The sequence below is a fragment of the Malus domestica genome, chromosome 10 (genome assembly GCF_042453785.1).
Source record: "Malus domestica chromosome 10, GDT2T_hap1".
Classification (NCBI taxonomy): Eukaryota; Viridiplantae; Streptophyta; class Magnoliopsida; order Rosales; family Rosaceae; genus Malus; species Malus domestica.
In genome coordinates, this window is record NC_091670.1 from 12,705,009 (window position 1) to 12,720,086 (window position 15,078).

Here is a 15,078-nt window from a genome sequence, read left to right on the forward strand (position 1 = left end):
ATATCGGTGAATTTGATACATTAAGTTGATATTACAAAAATCAAATTTTCATCTTTTGCAACCACTCGAGTCGTGAGATTGACGATGTTTTGCGTTAAGATTAAGATAGGTTAAGCGTTCGATTCTCTTTACTTTAAACAAAAGACCAAACCTATAGCGAAAACCAATAAAAATATAGGAGAGAAATTAAGTCACATTTAGCTTTTGACTTCACTTTAAATCAAGCTTTTTAAGTGGGTTGAAGTCACAAGAAATTAGTATATCAAATCGATTCTTCCCTCCCATCTCATCTCCTCCTTGTTGCATAATGCATGTAAGAGTTGTCTGAGACCTTCAAAATAGCTGTCAAGTTTTGCTACGGTGTGAAGATGGACCTGAGAAGTCAACCATGTTGGCGTGCAAAAGGAGGGTAAATCTTGGTATAGGCATGAGTGGAGAAGATGAAGGATCAAAAGCAATGAAGAAACTAAAATGAATCTCAGTAAATATGTGACACAACTTCAAACCGTTAGATTTCTTTGAAGGTTGACTTACCAAATTTTTTTCTTTCAATGGCCTAGCCTACTTTGTAGTAATGGTAGGTTTGGTATGGTTACCGTACCAAAAATCCCGTACCTATTACTGTACCAAATTTTTGGTTTATCATGCCAAATTTTCGGTATACTAAAATCTGGTATGCCAAATAATTCGGTTGACATGATATGGTAATCACAATTGCCACTTTGTTAAACATGTATATATATATATTTATAGCACATTAAACATAGTTATGGTAAGATGACAATTCGGTTGACACAATAATTTGATAGTAAAATCCACCCTAGGTGGGAGAAATGATCGGTCATCGTTGAATTAGGAAAATACTCATGACTTAGGTGAAATGAGTATATGAAATTTGATAAATATAAAAACTAATATCAGAATAACGCTCGAAGAAAAACCCGTTTTGGTAGAATTTGGCATTCGTCTGAGCATCTAATCCTTCAAGGCCGCTGCGTTGTAGCAAGTTTCCGACAGAAGAATGAACTCTGCGACTTTCAGCTCCACTTTTCTCCGAACCGGCTGCCTCCGCAAGGTCTCTAATCCTCAACCTATTAGCAATTTGTTTGTCCTCAGAAATGCGGTAAAAGAAAAAACCAGTTAAACCCCTGCATGGTAAAATTTCAGTGAATTAGAAACTTTGGTTTGTTGGGTTGAGTGTACGATAGTTAAACCCTTTAAAATTTCATTGAATTAGAAACTTTGATTTGTTGGTTTGAGTGTTTTTCATCGTACAAGACTACAAGTTGAAGTTTATCGATGAAGTTTTGAAATTGCAGGAATTGCAGGACGGGGTGAACAATTTGAAGGCCGATACGCGCAATGCAGGGAAGGTGTTTGTTAAATGTTACGTGAAAACGAAAACCCAGAAAGCAGAAAAGGAAGTTCGGCTTGGTGTTCTTGGAGCCAGTGGTTACACTGGTTCTGAGGTATAAACCCTTTTTTAAGGGTGATTAGCTATAATAAACATATTTTGACGTTTTTGAGCAGAAATGATCTGTCGTCCTTGTATCATTGTTGTGTTGCCGTTATGCCATCGTTTTGTGGTAGATATATCGTTATTGAAAAATGATCTGCAAACCAAATGTCAAAATATGTTTATTGCTTCTAATTGGCCCTTTTTAAATCATTTCTTCCTTCTTTTTTTAATATATTGTTAACTATGTATGAGAATTGAATTGGGTAAGATAATGAGATTCTTTTTAAACTGCCTTGTAATGAACTGAGATTATCTTTCTTTTGGAAGATTGTTCGGCTTTTGGCAAACCATCCTCACTTTGGCATTACCTTGATGACGGCTGATAGAAAAGCTGGACAGTCAATAGGGTCGGTGTTCCCGCATCTAGTTTCCCAAGTAAGTTTTGCTTATGATTAATGTGTTTTCTCTTAGGGCAAAGACTTGGATTAAGATATGATGAGGGTTGGGGTAATTCATTAGTAGTTGTCATTGTCTTTCTCCTTATATCCTCGTAAACCTATGCTTCATATGACATCTAACTTGTTAGTTTTATATGTTGTAATGGTAAATTAATGGAGTTTCAATCGTTTGATGGTGTTACATTTTATCATGGCATAATATTTAACGCTTCAGAATTACATTGGTGGACTTTTATTTGTGTTTGCAGGATCTACCAAAAATGGTTGCTATAAAGGATGCTGATTTTTCTGATGTGGATGCTGTTTTTTGTTGTTTGCCACATGGAACCACACAGGTTGTTTCTTCTTTCCTCTATAGTTGTCAATCCTTTCTCATTTTACTGCATCTGCTCCTCAATTTCTAACATGCACATGTTTAATGTTTCAATTGCAGGAAATTATCAAAGGCCTTCCCAAGAGTTTAAAGATTGTTGATCTGTCTGCTGTATGCATAGGATGACTTACAGTACTTTTGGAATTTGTTGGTGGCATTCTACTGTATATTTAGCTTCCAAACTTTCTCATTTTAATGTTTACGTGATGGTATTTTCAGGACTTCCGTCTACGAGACATATCTGAGTATGAAGAATGGTATGGTCAGGCACATAGAGCACCAGAGTTGCAGGTAGGATAGTCTCCTTTTCATATCAAAACTTATATGGAATTACTAAGTCCACCAACCCATACTCTAGGAATAAATTGAAACCTCAACTTTTGATAAAAAAAATATTGGCATGATTAATTTGTTGTCATAAAGTTCATTTTGGTTTCGTAGAAAATGTATATACGAATAAAACTCAGGCACCATCTTGCTCTTATTTCTTGAACTTTTTGCTCTGCTAATTGTAAAAAGTGTTTATCTTCTTGGTTTCAGAAAGAAGTTGTATATGGTTTGACAGAGATTTTGAGGGAGGAGATAAAAGGTGCACGCGTAGTTGCGAACCCTGGTTGTTATCCAACTTCTGTTCAACTTCCACTTGTTCCATTGATCAAGGTGTGTGTCTTATATATAAGTTCTCAGAACACTCCCTGTTTGAGATGTAAGAATGTGGCTGAAATACAAACCTATATACAGACAGGAGAGCACTGTCACTCATTGATAATCTTTAGAGGCAATACCAAATGCTATGTCTTGACTCTACACTCTAGAAACCATAAGCAAGTATGCCTTATGGCTCTCGTATTTCATTTTCCTTGCAGGCCAATCTCATTGAACCTAAAAATATTATCATTGACTCGAAATCTGGTGTTAGCGGAGCAGGTTAGGATTGGATTGCAATTTGTAACATTTCCATGCAAAATTTTACTCGATATACTCTTAGTGCTCCATTGTTGACTTCTACAACCTGTTAATCATCCAGGACGTGGTGCCAAGGAGGCAAACTTGTACACTGAAATAGCCGAGGGCATATATTCTTATGGTGTTACTCGTCACCGTCATGGTAAGATTTTGAATTTTAAAAAATTTATATTTTAACTTCTTTGGTCGCACTTGGTGCGATGGCAAGTGCCTTCGCCCATGAGCGGTAGGTCTCGGGTTCGAGACTTGGGAGCAGCCTCTCCATAAATGGGGGTAAGGCTAGCCGACATTCACCTCTCCCAAACCCTGCGTAAAGCGGGAGCCTTGTGCACTGGGTACGACCTTTTTTTTTAACTTCTTTGACAGAAAAAACAATCACTAGATATTCTTGGTACTTACATGAAATTATTTATTTGTGGAAGGATTCTCATGAATTTATGAAGAGCTAGAAACTTTAAACACTAAAGATCATGTGTGTTTTTTATGTAATTGCATAAGGTAGTGACCCAGATCATTTTTGAAATTCAGTTCCGGAAATTGAGCAGGGACTATCTAATGCTGCAAATTCAAAAGTAACCGTTAGTTTTACTCCACACCTAATGCCAATGGTAACTACTACACTCATATGCACTTAGAGAATCCATATTTTCCAATTCATTCTTTGCTAATAAAGGACTAAGCACTATTGTATTTTGTCGTTAGAGTCGTGGTATGCAATCAACTATCTATGTGGAACTGGCTGCAGGGGTAAATTTCAAGGACTTAAACCAACAGCTGAAGTTATCCTATGAGGTATACTAGTTAATTTTTTTCGTCTGCTGGTTGGGTACTTATCTGATCGGTCTCTGATGATCAGGGTGAATTAATTAAAGTCACTGCATTGAGCTCTAAATGCAGGCACTCTATCAGAAAGTTTTTTTTATCCACCACTTGCAGTAGTCTGGTTTAATAATTAAAAGTAATTGATATTCCTGTCAAGCAAGAACTTTCCTTCCATAAATTCGCACAAGAGATCTTAGATAACAATAACCTGAATTAGTTAGCAGTTATTTGCATTAGTAGCTAGACTATCATGGCTTAACTATCTGCAGGAGTTATGTGTTACCTGGTTACTAGGATTGATGGTTGAATTACTTTTTCCTTTGGCTGAAACACTCTTGTGTAAACAGCCAATGCCAAACCACAGAATATTGAGTGTGAGACTCCTAGTTGTACTTATCTGATTAATAGCACATAAGTCATATATATCCTTTGGCCCTTAATCTCCTTGCAGTGCAGCGGTAGCAGTAGGAAGCACTTTATTCTTGTGTTCATATTGCTTAGATGCCTGTATCATATATGTTTTTCTCTACTCGTATTGGTGTGATGGATGAAAGTATTGGTTATTCTTTTCTAACTTTTTTCCTTTTTCAGGATGAAGAATTTGTAGTTGTATTGGAGGAAGGAGCTGTTCCTCATACTCATAACACTCGAGGATCTAACTATTGTTTCATCAATGTCTTTCCTGATCGAATTCCTGGGAGAGCAATAATCATTTCTGTTGTATGTTTTATGTTCTCCATCCTTGCGTTTGTGACAATTTAGGCTTCCAAGTTCCATGTGAGTCTGAGCGTATTTTATTATCAGCTGACAGTCAAGCTTTTGAATTGTTGGTGCAGATTGATAATCTTGTCAAGGGAGCTTCAGGCCAAGCCTTACAGAATCTTAATCTGATGATGGGATTTCCAGAAAACACAGGGCTTCTTTATCAACCCTTGTTTCCTTAGCATATAAGTTCATCTCACATGAGTAAGCAGACGAGTCTAAACTACGACTTCCTTTTTGGCTAGGTAAACTCAATTTTATCATCTCGGTATTTTAGCTCTTGTCCATTGTTTACTGCCATCCCTCCATTTTGGCTTCTCGCTTGCTCCTTCATGACATCTTGTATAATACCATAACAACGTCGGGCAGGCTCTGTCGTTCATCGTTCATTGTCAGAGTCCCAAAAAATATATAGTGCTATTGAGAATATCTCGACTTTCATTTCCTCATTCATATTCATATAACCTGAGATGGAATGTTTTTCTGTTTTTTATTTTTTATTTTTTTGGTACTTCTATGATTGTATCTGGGCTTCTACATTACCTTGGCTGATAAGTTGCAGCCCATTGATTATTGCAGGTAGTTAAAGTGTTGAAAAAGTTGTTTGCAAGAGCTGCATGACTATTTCTAGGACTTTACTTTGGTTACACAAGTTTAGAGTTACCTTTTGACCTCCAATATTTGCAGATTTTAATTCCAAATTGTAATTTTGCGGATAGAGTTTTTTAATGCTGATTTTAATTTCCGGTTTAATTAAATAAGTGAGGGTAACTATGATTACTGTGTCAACTTGGAGTTGTAGAGCAGGGATATTTTCTAGAGTATCCTATACTCCGGAGACGAATTATAGGCCTGAATGACATGTTTTGGGTATGATTCTTGCCCTTGGTGAATCGCACAACGGTGGTTGGGGAGGTTGGAATGCTTTTGTAAGTCTTTCTGGCCTTCGAAAAGATGGACTGCCGTGGTGAAACCACAGTTGGTCCCCATTTTATTAGAGAATAACATTGTTTTCTCCTGCTGTAGCCCTGGTGGGATTGTGAAATATATATGAGCTCGTTTGGATGTGATTTTAAAATGATCGAAAGCGCTCTTGGTAAAAATATTTTTAGAACTAATCATGAGTAAAAATGCAAGTAAATCCTGGAAAAACATTTAAAGTGCTTCCTGGAAGAAGTATTAATTGATGCTTCTTGTAGAAAACATTTCAAGTACTTTTGGAATTCAAAAACATTTTTTCTAAAAGCATTTTCAGTTATTTTAAAAGCACATCTAAACAAACTTTATGTTAGGCTTATTTATCTAAACACCTTATGTGCTTTTACCGTCACACTTTCCTTATGCTTTCATCTTCGTATCTCTGTCTCCCGTTACCTCCTTCCGTCAATTGTTAACTTGTTGCATGCGCATTTTACCAATTTCAGTAATAAAATAATGCAAATTGTTAAAAAAAAAAAAAATCTTAAAACAAAAAAGTTGTAACTTTTTTTTTTTTAATACAAGAGCCAATTGGTCCAACAATTCCAACAGACTAATCACTCTCTTCGTGCAATCTCGATATCACTTGAGATAGTACTGTACTTGTGGCCCTTGGGTCAAATAGTATGTCAAAGAAGAGTTGGCCAGAAGCCCCGTGAAATGCGTTTGTGGAAGTTTGAACTTGAGATTTTCAAGCCTCTGTTTGCTTTCCACTCCTCCAACCCTTTAGGACTAAAAAGAAAAAGTACTAAGATTTTGTAAATGTCCATTTAAAAGAAGGAAATGCTAGAAAATTCATGTTTTTGTACAACATGAGCGTATTATTTGACGTGACAAATGATAGCTAGCAAACTGGGCCCATGAAAAGCCTATTAACTTCCGACCTCAAACTCGAAGGCATATTATGGATGATGCTTAAAGCAAGTCTACCCATTTTAGGAGGCAAGGACATGACACTTGAATTGCCCTTACTATTCATGTTGAATAACTGTTGCCTTTGTGCTTTGTTGTCCTTATCTTCCACGTGTCACTATTGTCTTAGGTTTTTTTATGAAATTTTCAACTACTCTCGTCGCGCTATCCATTGATGGATTCGCTCAGATTTTTGTTAAGATTCTGAATCATTCATGCAGCTTGACGTCACCTCTCGCTAGTGAGCTTAAAGCCTGTCAATTCTTGCCTGGACCCATTGAGCTAGGTGGAGCTCACGAATTGCCTTGAATGAATTGGACCTCTAGACCTCTTTTTGCCTTGAATCGAAATATTGTGGTCTAGTATTGGTAATGAATACCATTACCACAGTATTATCGTACCAAAAAGAATATATATATATATATATATATATATATATATATATATATATATAAATTATATAATATATAATTAAATAACACAAATTTATAATATTCCAATAATTTGAAAATAAAACCCTACAGACTACTCTCTCTGTCTCTTAATTTTTCAACTGTTCTATTCTCTCTGCGCTGGACAGATACTCATCTATCTCATATTCTCAACATCCAACACTTCCCGTCGACTTGTTGTCAAACACTTCGGTTGTTTAGTCTCATCCATCGACTCCATCTATCAAGGTTAGTTTGATTTTTGGGTTTTGAATCAAGAATGCTTGCAATTTGTGTTTTGGGTTTCTGCCTTTTGTCAGCGCAGCAGTTCCACCCATCTATTTACTCTTCTTTTGGTAAAGAATCTGTATAATTTTCTAGAGTTAGATAAAAAAAAGTTTTAGAAAGCTAAATGATAAATTGGGGATTTGTAATTGATTTATTAATTAGAATTTAATTACAAATCCCCAATTTATCATTTAGGGTTTCTAAAACATTTTTTTATTATCTAACTCTAGAGAAACTATACAGATTCATGTACTAAAAGAAAATAAATATATGAGTGGAACTATTGTGCTGACAGAACGCAGCAACCTAAAACAAAAATTGCTAGCATTCTTGATTCAAAACCTAAAAATCAAACTAACCTTGATATACGGAGTCGTGGGAGAGATGAAGATGAGATGGATGAGACTGAACGACCGAAATGTTTGATAGCAAGTCGACGGGAAGTGTTCGACCCTGAGAATCTGAAATGGATGAGTGTTTGTCTACTGCAGAGATAATAGAAAGGGTGAAGAAATGAGAGGAAGGTACCAAAAAAAAAAAAAGTTTTGCCCTTGAATTGGATGTGTGAATTGTGAATGATCAATACTAAAGGACTATAGACTTCAATGTATGAGACAAAGGTACAAAAAGTAAGTTTTGCCCTTGAATTGGGCTAAAAAAAGAAGAAGAAGATTTTGGCCCAAAAATGGCCCAAATCAAGGTGACCATTACCATTACCAAATCATGCTATCCGAAATATTTAACAATACCGAATTTCAATATACCAAAAATTTGGTAAAGTACTGATAATAGATTTTGCCAAATTAAAAGTTTGGTAACGGTGGTACGAACCCATCCTAATTGGCAGCCCTTGCTTTGCCGCTAGAGCTGCTTTTACAATGTGGCGCCTGTACGAGAGGCTTTATCCTTGTTAAACCCTTCCCTCACCGAAGAGACCGTCTACAACTCACTTCTAACATCGAAGCGTTTCTTCAGTATCTTATCCTCCTCCACCAAATCATCCATGGCGTTTCGAATCAAAGAAATTATCACCTATTTATTATTTTATTGGGTAAAGTACAAAAAACTACCTCAACTATTGGTGTCACGACACTTTCATACCTCATCTTGCAACTTTGTGTCAATGTCGTACCTCCGTCAGTTTTTCTGTTAATTTTTCTATTAAGTGCTGATGTGGCTAGATAGGGGGCCACTCACTAATCCAACTGGATTAAAATATAATATTTTAATAATTAAAAATTAAAAAATTAATTTTTTTTATTAAATCTCTCTCTCCTCTCTCTCTTCTCTGCATCCCCAAAACCCTTTCCCACCCGACCCCGACCCCGACCTTGACCCCGACCCCGACCCCTTCCCACCTGTCCCCCCCCACCTTCCCCCACCACCCTCTCTTTCTTTCTCGCCTCTCACTCTTCTCTCTCTCTCTAGACACCCACCTGCATCCCCAAAACCTTCCCACCCTTCCCACCCGTCCCCCCCAACCTTCCTCCCCCTCACCATTTCTTCCCCCGCTCCCATTAATCTAAATTAGTAAATTGTTCAAACTAATCTAAATTGTATCCATTGCAGCAGCTATCAGTCTAATTGATATACCAAAATGCTATCTAACTATATCAATCAAATGGAATTAACACACAACCCACAAAACAAAAAAACAAATCCTTTTTGCAAAATAAAAAGTGGGTTGTTTATAATTTCTAATTTTCCAAATACCCTTCAATTAAAATTCAAATACAACAGGAAAAACAAAAAGGAGAAAACTTGAAGCATCCATGACTGAACAAGTTGAGAATTACCAGAATATGGAACATTACGATGATGAAGAAAGCTAGAAACGAGTGGACCCCGCCATGGAGCAGCTTGGGTCCCCAAGTGACGACAACGACAGGTGGGAAGGTTGGAAAGGTTTTGGAGATGCAGATGGGTGTCCAGAGAGAGAGAGAATAGAGAGAGGCGAGATAGAGGGGGTGGTGGAGGAAGGTGGGGGGGGACGGGTGGGAAGGGGTCGGGGTCGGGTGGGAAGGGGTTTTGGGGATGCAGAGAAGAGAGAGAGGCGAGAGAGATGGGGGAGAAAGAGAGAGAGATTTAATAAAAAAAATTAATTTTTTAATTTTTAATTATTAAAATATTATATTTTAATCCAGTTGGATTAGTGAGTGGCTCCCTATCTAGCCACGTCAGCACTTAACAGAAAAACTGATGGAGGTATGATATTGACACAACTTTGTAAGATGAGGTATGACATTATCATTTAAAAAAGATGCGGTATGAAAGTGTTGTGACACCAATAGTTGAGGTAGTTTTTTGTACTTTACCCTATTTTATTTATGTATTAATTCTACTGGAAAGTGCTTGACCATTGGAAGCAGCAATGGTGGCCCTTTATCCTTCTCCCTTGTTATCTGCTGCTTCCTCCCACCTCCATTCCTCTACTAAAATGGCGTTCAGGCCTCACCCTTTCTGTCCTTTTTCAAAAATGAAATATTCTTGATTTTAAATTTTAGGAAATGGGTTTCCAGAATTTGTATGAACCTTTTTTTTCCCTCCCCTTAGTTTGTGTGGATATGTTTGGTCAATGGGGGTAAAGAATTGTATAAACGAACTCAACTATTGGTTAAGAGCATTCAACTTTGCACACGAGGTGCAAGCGACCTAATATTGCTTGTATGGACAAACCTGCACATGAGGTCTTGAGCTTGATTCCCTGCTTCCCTAGTATCACATTTATAAAATACCCGAAGCATTTGCTCTAGCACATGAGGTCCTGAGCTTGAGTCCTTCCTCCCTTAATATCGCTTGTATAAAAAATGTTCCAGTTTGTCAGCACAAGCATGTTATGATCTAAAAGAGCATGTTTTGTGCTTGCTAATGGAATGAATTTAGAAACCTCCGAGCATGTAATGTATTAAAATTTAGGGATTACTGAATATGGAAATACATTGTTTAGTCATTATCTTTCCTTAATGAATGTCGAAACTAGTTTGGTATATAGATTTTGTTAGATGGAGTTTAGTTGGATTGGGTTGAGTAGCTCTTTTGGTTAACAAGTTTCTTTTTGTTGTAGACAGGTTTGGTGCGGTGTAATGAAGTACATGCCTTAGGTGAGAGTTTTAAGGCTTATGGGCTGCGTCCAAATTCTCGGCACACTATCTCGTGTGCGATAAATATGACTACATGACAGTCGGATGACTCGGGGAAGATGAAATTTGATCAGCTGATTGAAAAAGCGAGACAAGTGTGGGAAAGTTCTCCGTAGCCTGTCAGGAGCTTCCCTTGGAAAAGAGCGGCACAAAACTGTACTCAACTGATCATTGACCTTATACTCGCAGTTGTCAAATATTTATGTGTACCCTTATTTGTGGTTTCCTCCTTTAAACCTCCTCCAACCCGGGGCTAAATGCCTTTAAACTTCCTCCAACCCGGGGCTAAATGCCAAATTACCCATTTATTCCCCCCCCCAAACGTGTGGACTCGCCAAACTTTGGGCTAGTCTCGGTCCACCCATTCGCAGACGCACCCTACGCGGCCCACCTCCATTCAGCTCCCGACAGCGGAGGGCCCACTTTCAGGGCCCTTGTCGGCCACTTCCCCGAGCCCAACGACTCTTTTCCGCATCGAACGACCAGTATTTAAGGACCGTTGGATCAACCAACGGTCCAGATTCAAATTTTATTTTAAAAAAATATGTTATTTTAAAATACATTGAATCCAACAGCTGAGATCGAATATAATCAAATCTAACGGTTAAAAAAAGAAGAAGATCTAACGGCCCAAATTTAAATCCAATGGCTAAAATAATTAATTTTTTTTTATTGAACTCAAAATTCACCCAAAAAATCTATAAATACCTATGTATTTGTCCAAACATCCACACAAAACTCAATCTTCTCCTACAATTCTTTCAATTTATCTTTCTACCGTTTCTTTCCATTTCCAAATTGTTCAACATGGCAAGAGAGCATATTAGAGGTCGTAATTGGACTTGTGAGGGAGATGTTGCTTTATGCTTGGCATGAGTTTCTGTTAACAAAGATGGTGTAGTTGGCACAAATCAAAATAAAAAGGTTTTTTGGGATAAAATTATTGCAAAGTTTCAAGAAAATTGCAATGGCGGCGGGAGGGATGATGGTGGTGTTTACGATCGGTGGAAGACTATCAACAAAGCATGCACCTTATGGAAAGGAAGTTTGGAGAGAGTCGTGGTTGGCATGACTAGTGGAAGGAGTGCCACAAAAGTTGTGAGTTTTTTTCTTGATATTTTATTTGTCATGTACATACTATTATTTTGCAACTAATTGTTTTTATGTAATTTTTGCATAGGGTGATAAAGCAATGGAAATTTACAAGACAAGAGTAACACCAAAAAATCAAGTTTTTAAGTTGCAACATGCTTGGGGCGTCATCAAGGATTGTCTGAGGTGGGGAACCGATGCGGACCAACAATGGGAAAGATTATTTCAACATGAAGCCGCACCGACAAATGTCGAAGATGAAGGTGTCAATGAAGATGTCGATGAAATGACCCCAACTCCTTCTTTTGCAAGGCCCCTGGGAAGGATAAGCAAAATGAAGCAAAGAGAAAAAGGAAGTCCCAAGATCATTCAAGTGGACACATTGCTACTGGAATTGCAAAATTGAGCGAAACCCATAGCGCTCGCCACGACGAAGAGGCCCAAATGCGTTTGCAAATGAAGGAAGAAGGGGATAGGGAGCAAGAGAGGTTCGAAATAAATTTGATGATGGAGGACCTCAATAAATACACTCCAGAGAGGAAGAAGTACTTACGTGGTAAGCAAAGGGATGCTAGAAGGAGTATATTTCAAGATGATAATTCATCTGAAGGTTATATCCCAAGTCCACCATCACAAAATCAAGATGGTGGATATTATTATTAAGTTTATGTAGTTTATGAATTTTCGATTGTATTAAATTTATGTGGTTTATTAATTGTCGTTTGTATTAAGTTCATGTACTTTATTAATTGTCGTGTGTATTAATTATTGTTTCTATTAATCTAGATGCCTTCAATAATTATTGTACTTATTATTTCACACTTTGATGTAGAGTAGATGCCTTCAATAATTCAATCTCCATTCAATAATTTATCCAACGTACTACACAAAATACTTTGCACAAGAAGACACTTAAATTTATTACTAGAAAATACGAACATAGTATACTTAAAATTATTACATAAATGCTAAACCAACATCATCAACGTTCACCTTCTCAGCGCCATACATGCTCAACCATTGGTGAAAGTTAAAAGTTTGGTGAAAGTTGAAAGATTGGTGAAAGTTGAAGTATTACTTTGTGGAAAGATTTAGTGATTTTTCAATATTTATTGGAATTTAAATATTTTTAGATTAAAATGTTCATAAAATTAATTTACGATAGTCTACATAAATTTTTTTTAAAGTTAATTTAAGAAAAAAATTAGCCTAGGTTTATTCTTTAATAATTTCAGGCTAAAATTTTAGGCTAGAAGGGTTTCCGGGCTAAAAAATTTGGTTTTTAGCTCAAGGGTTGGAGATGGTCTTAGTGAATTTTCCTAGTGTGCTCGTGAACGGAAGTTGTTTTTCGTTCCTATTCCAATCCTCCTTGGAATGGCCATTGCCGAAGTCTTAAAACTGGCAGCAGTGGATGCTTCTCCACTTCTTAAGGTAAAGCTATATTTGCTTAAATCCCCTACCTATGGCATAAGGATTTGAACAAGTACAAAGTTGGGGTGGGTTTCTTTCTTCAGGAATGTGGTTATACGCGATTGAATAAAACTTAGACGACCTTTAGAAATTTTTTATACAAGGAAACAAAGCGATCTTTAGAAATGATTGGCGACTACAACATGCTTTTCCTGACTCAATTTTCTATGCCCCTCCCTTAGAATATCTGCATATCTGCATTTTTTATTGTTAGTTTTCTTAGGTCCTGCAATTTTCTTTTGCGAGTTCGTCTTATCAGAACGGTTCTTATTGTCTGGTTTTAGTTGTCAGGATGCAGAAGTTCCCTGGTATCTGATTCTCATGGCAATTTTCTTCACGCTGCTCAAATTGCTGTTAGAGTAAATGTAGAATTATGGAGAATAATCCGAATAATGACTTTGAGGTACGACTTGAATCGTTTCCTTAAAGTGTTATTTGCCCCCACTCGAATGAGTTTGCTAATTGGCAAATCACTTCCAGGATACAACAAAGTATGGAATATTCGATTAGCAAAACCGAATTATATTCCCTTAGAAATAACTAAAAAGAAATTGTATGAATGTGATGTTGAGAGAAAAGAGAACAAAGAAATTATGTAGATAACTAATTTCTGAATAATGAATCTCTTATACTAATATTACCAATATATATAGAGAGAATTGCACCTTTAGACATATCCTTTGGTTTTGGGTGTATCCTCTCATCATGAGATACAAGTGAACATTGCAGCAATGTTTGTCTGATGCAAAAATGCATTCGGTTACATCACACCTTTTCGCCAAAACACAGAAAGGTGCAGCGTTTATTAACAAAGGGTGTGATTGTTGGGTCAATGACCCAATCCCATCATCTGTCAAACATTGCTGGTGCACTGCACCAATATATATATATATATATATAATATAATAATAATAATTTATATCTTTATTATTGAAATCTCTAACAATCATTCCCAATTTCAATAATATATAATAAATGATATTACAATAATTCTCTCTTTATAATTATCACAAGCATACCGATATAATCATGCATACAATAAAGGTGTCTTTCGAATTAAACCTTTAATTAGTGTAAGTGATTCAAAGTTATAACGAATGCGATGGTGACCTAAGTTTAAACCACCTATTCTTATGTTAAAACCGGAATCACTACACACATGATTATATCTTATTTCCTTAAAGAAATTTCTGAACTAATTAAGCACTATTATGGCCTTGTGCTTCATCCTGGTTTCATAAACATTTGCAAGAGAAAACCCAACTCTTGGTAGAAGCGGCACCACTTCTTATGTTCATATAGGTGAGGTTCCTTCCCATGTCTCTGCTACTATAGACATAACTACAAATAACCTCATTAAGAGATAAAACTCATCCTCCTAAACGTAGCAGTCTTGCACTGATCATCCTGGAATGGGCTATATATTAATTTTCGGTGCTTTCACAACCACTTAACAATAACTTGTTATTACCCATTAAACTTTTAAACTAGTGATGTTCTAGACAAAGTCAGGTTACCATTATTGGTGGCTAATTTTCAGTAAAGGGTTTTAGTCCCATTCCACTAGATGTACTAACTACCAAAGCTCTTGAAAGTGCTTTCGTTAACGGATCCGCCAAGTTATTACTTGATTTAACATAAACAATATTAATAACTCCATCAGTTATTAATTGCTTGACATATTCATGTCTCAAGCTAATATGTCTAGACTTTCCATTGTATACCTTATTGTATGCTCTAGACAAAGTAGCTTCACTATCACAGTATAAAGAAATGGATGGCATTGGTTGTGGCCACAACTCTATTTCCAATAACAAATTTCTAATCTATTCCGCTTCTTTACCTGCTGCTGCTAATGCTATAAATTCAGATTCCATAGTTGAATGTGCTATACATGTTTACTTCTTCGAAGCCCAAGAAATTGCTC

The 15,078-nt window shown here is 36.7% G+C and overlaps 1 protein-coding gene across 2 annotated transcripts; it reads left to right on the forward strand.

Moving 5' to 3' along the window:
* The first annotated feature begins 769 nt into the window (after positions 1 to 769).
* On the forward strand, positions 770 to 5,629 carry LOC103402280 (probable N-acetyl-gamma-glutamyl-phosphate reductase, chloroplastic). Of its 2 annotated transcripts, none has more exons than XM_070806069.1 (14): positions 770 to 1,075; positions 1,320 to 1,469; positions 1,787 to 1,894; positions 2,166 to 2,252; positions 2,351 to 2,401; positions 2,510 to 2,581; positions 2,831 to 2,950; positions 3,157 to 3,217; positions 3,318 to 3,398; positions 3,785 to 3,864; positions 3,959 to 4,048; positions 4,670 to 4,798; positions 4,915 to 5,085; positions 5,420 to 5,629. In XM_070806069.1, exons 1-13 carry the CDS (start codon positions 1,022 to 1,024, stop codon positions 5,020 to 5,022), a joined length of 1,191 nt encoding a protein of 396 aa, XP_070662170.1. In that variant the 5' UTR covers positions 770 to 1,021; the 3' UTR covers positions 5,023 to 5,085; positions 5,420 to 5,629. The 2 variants fall into 2 exon arrangements, with proteins under 2 accessions (XP_070662170.1, XP_070662171.1); XM_070806070.1 differs by having other exon boundaries at positions 932 to 1,155.
* The last annotated feature ends 9,449 nt before the right edge of the window (positions 5,630 to 15,078 follow it).

What these genes read in the sequence shown, in the direction of transcription:
- LOC103402280 (XM_070806069.1), top strand. Translation starts at nt 1,022, where the DNA reads ATGAACTCTGCGACTTTCAGCTCCACTTTTCTCCGAACCGGCTGCCTC. An exon ending in TCCCGCATCTAGTTTCCCAA is followed by an intron (nt 1,895 to 2,165) that starts GTAAGTTTTGCT and finishes TTGTGTTTGCAG; the next exon opens with GATCTACCAAAAATGGTTGC. An exon ending in TGTTACTCGTCACCGTCATG is followed by an intron (nt 3,399 to 3,784) that starts GTAAGATTTTGA and finishes TTTGAAATTCAG; the next exon opens with TTCCGGAAATTGAGCAGGGA.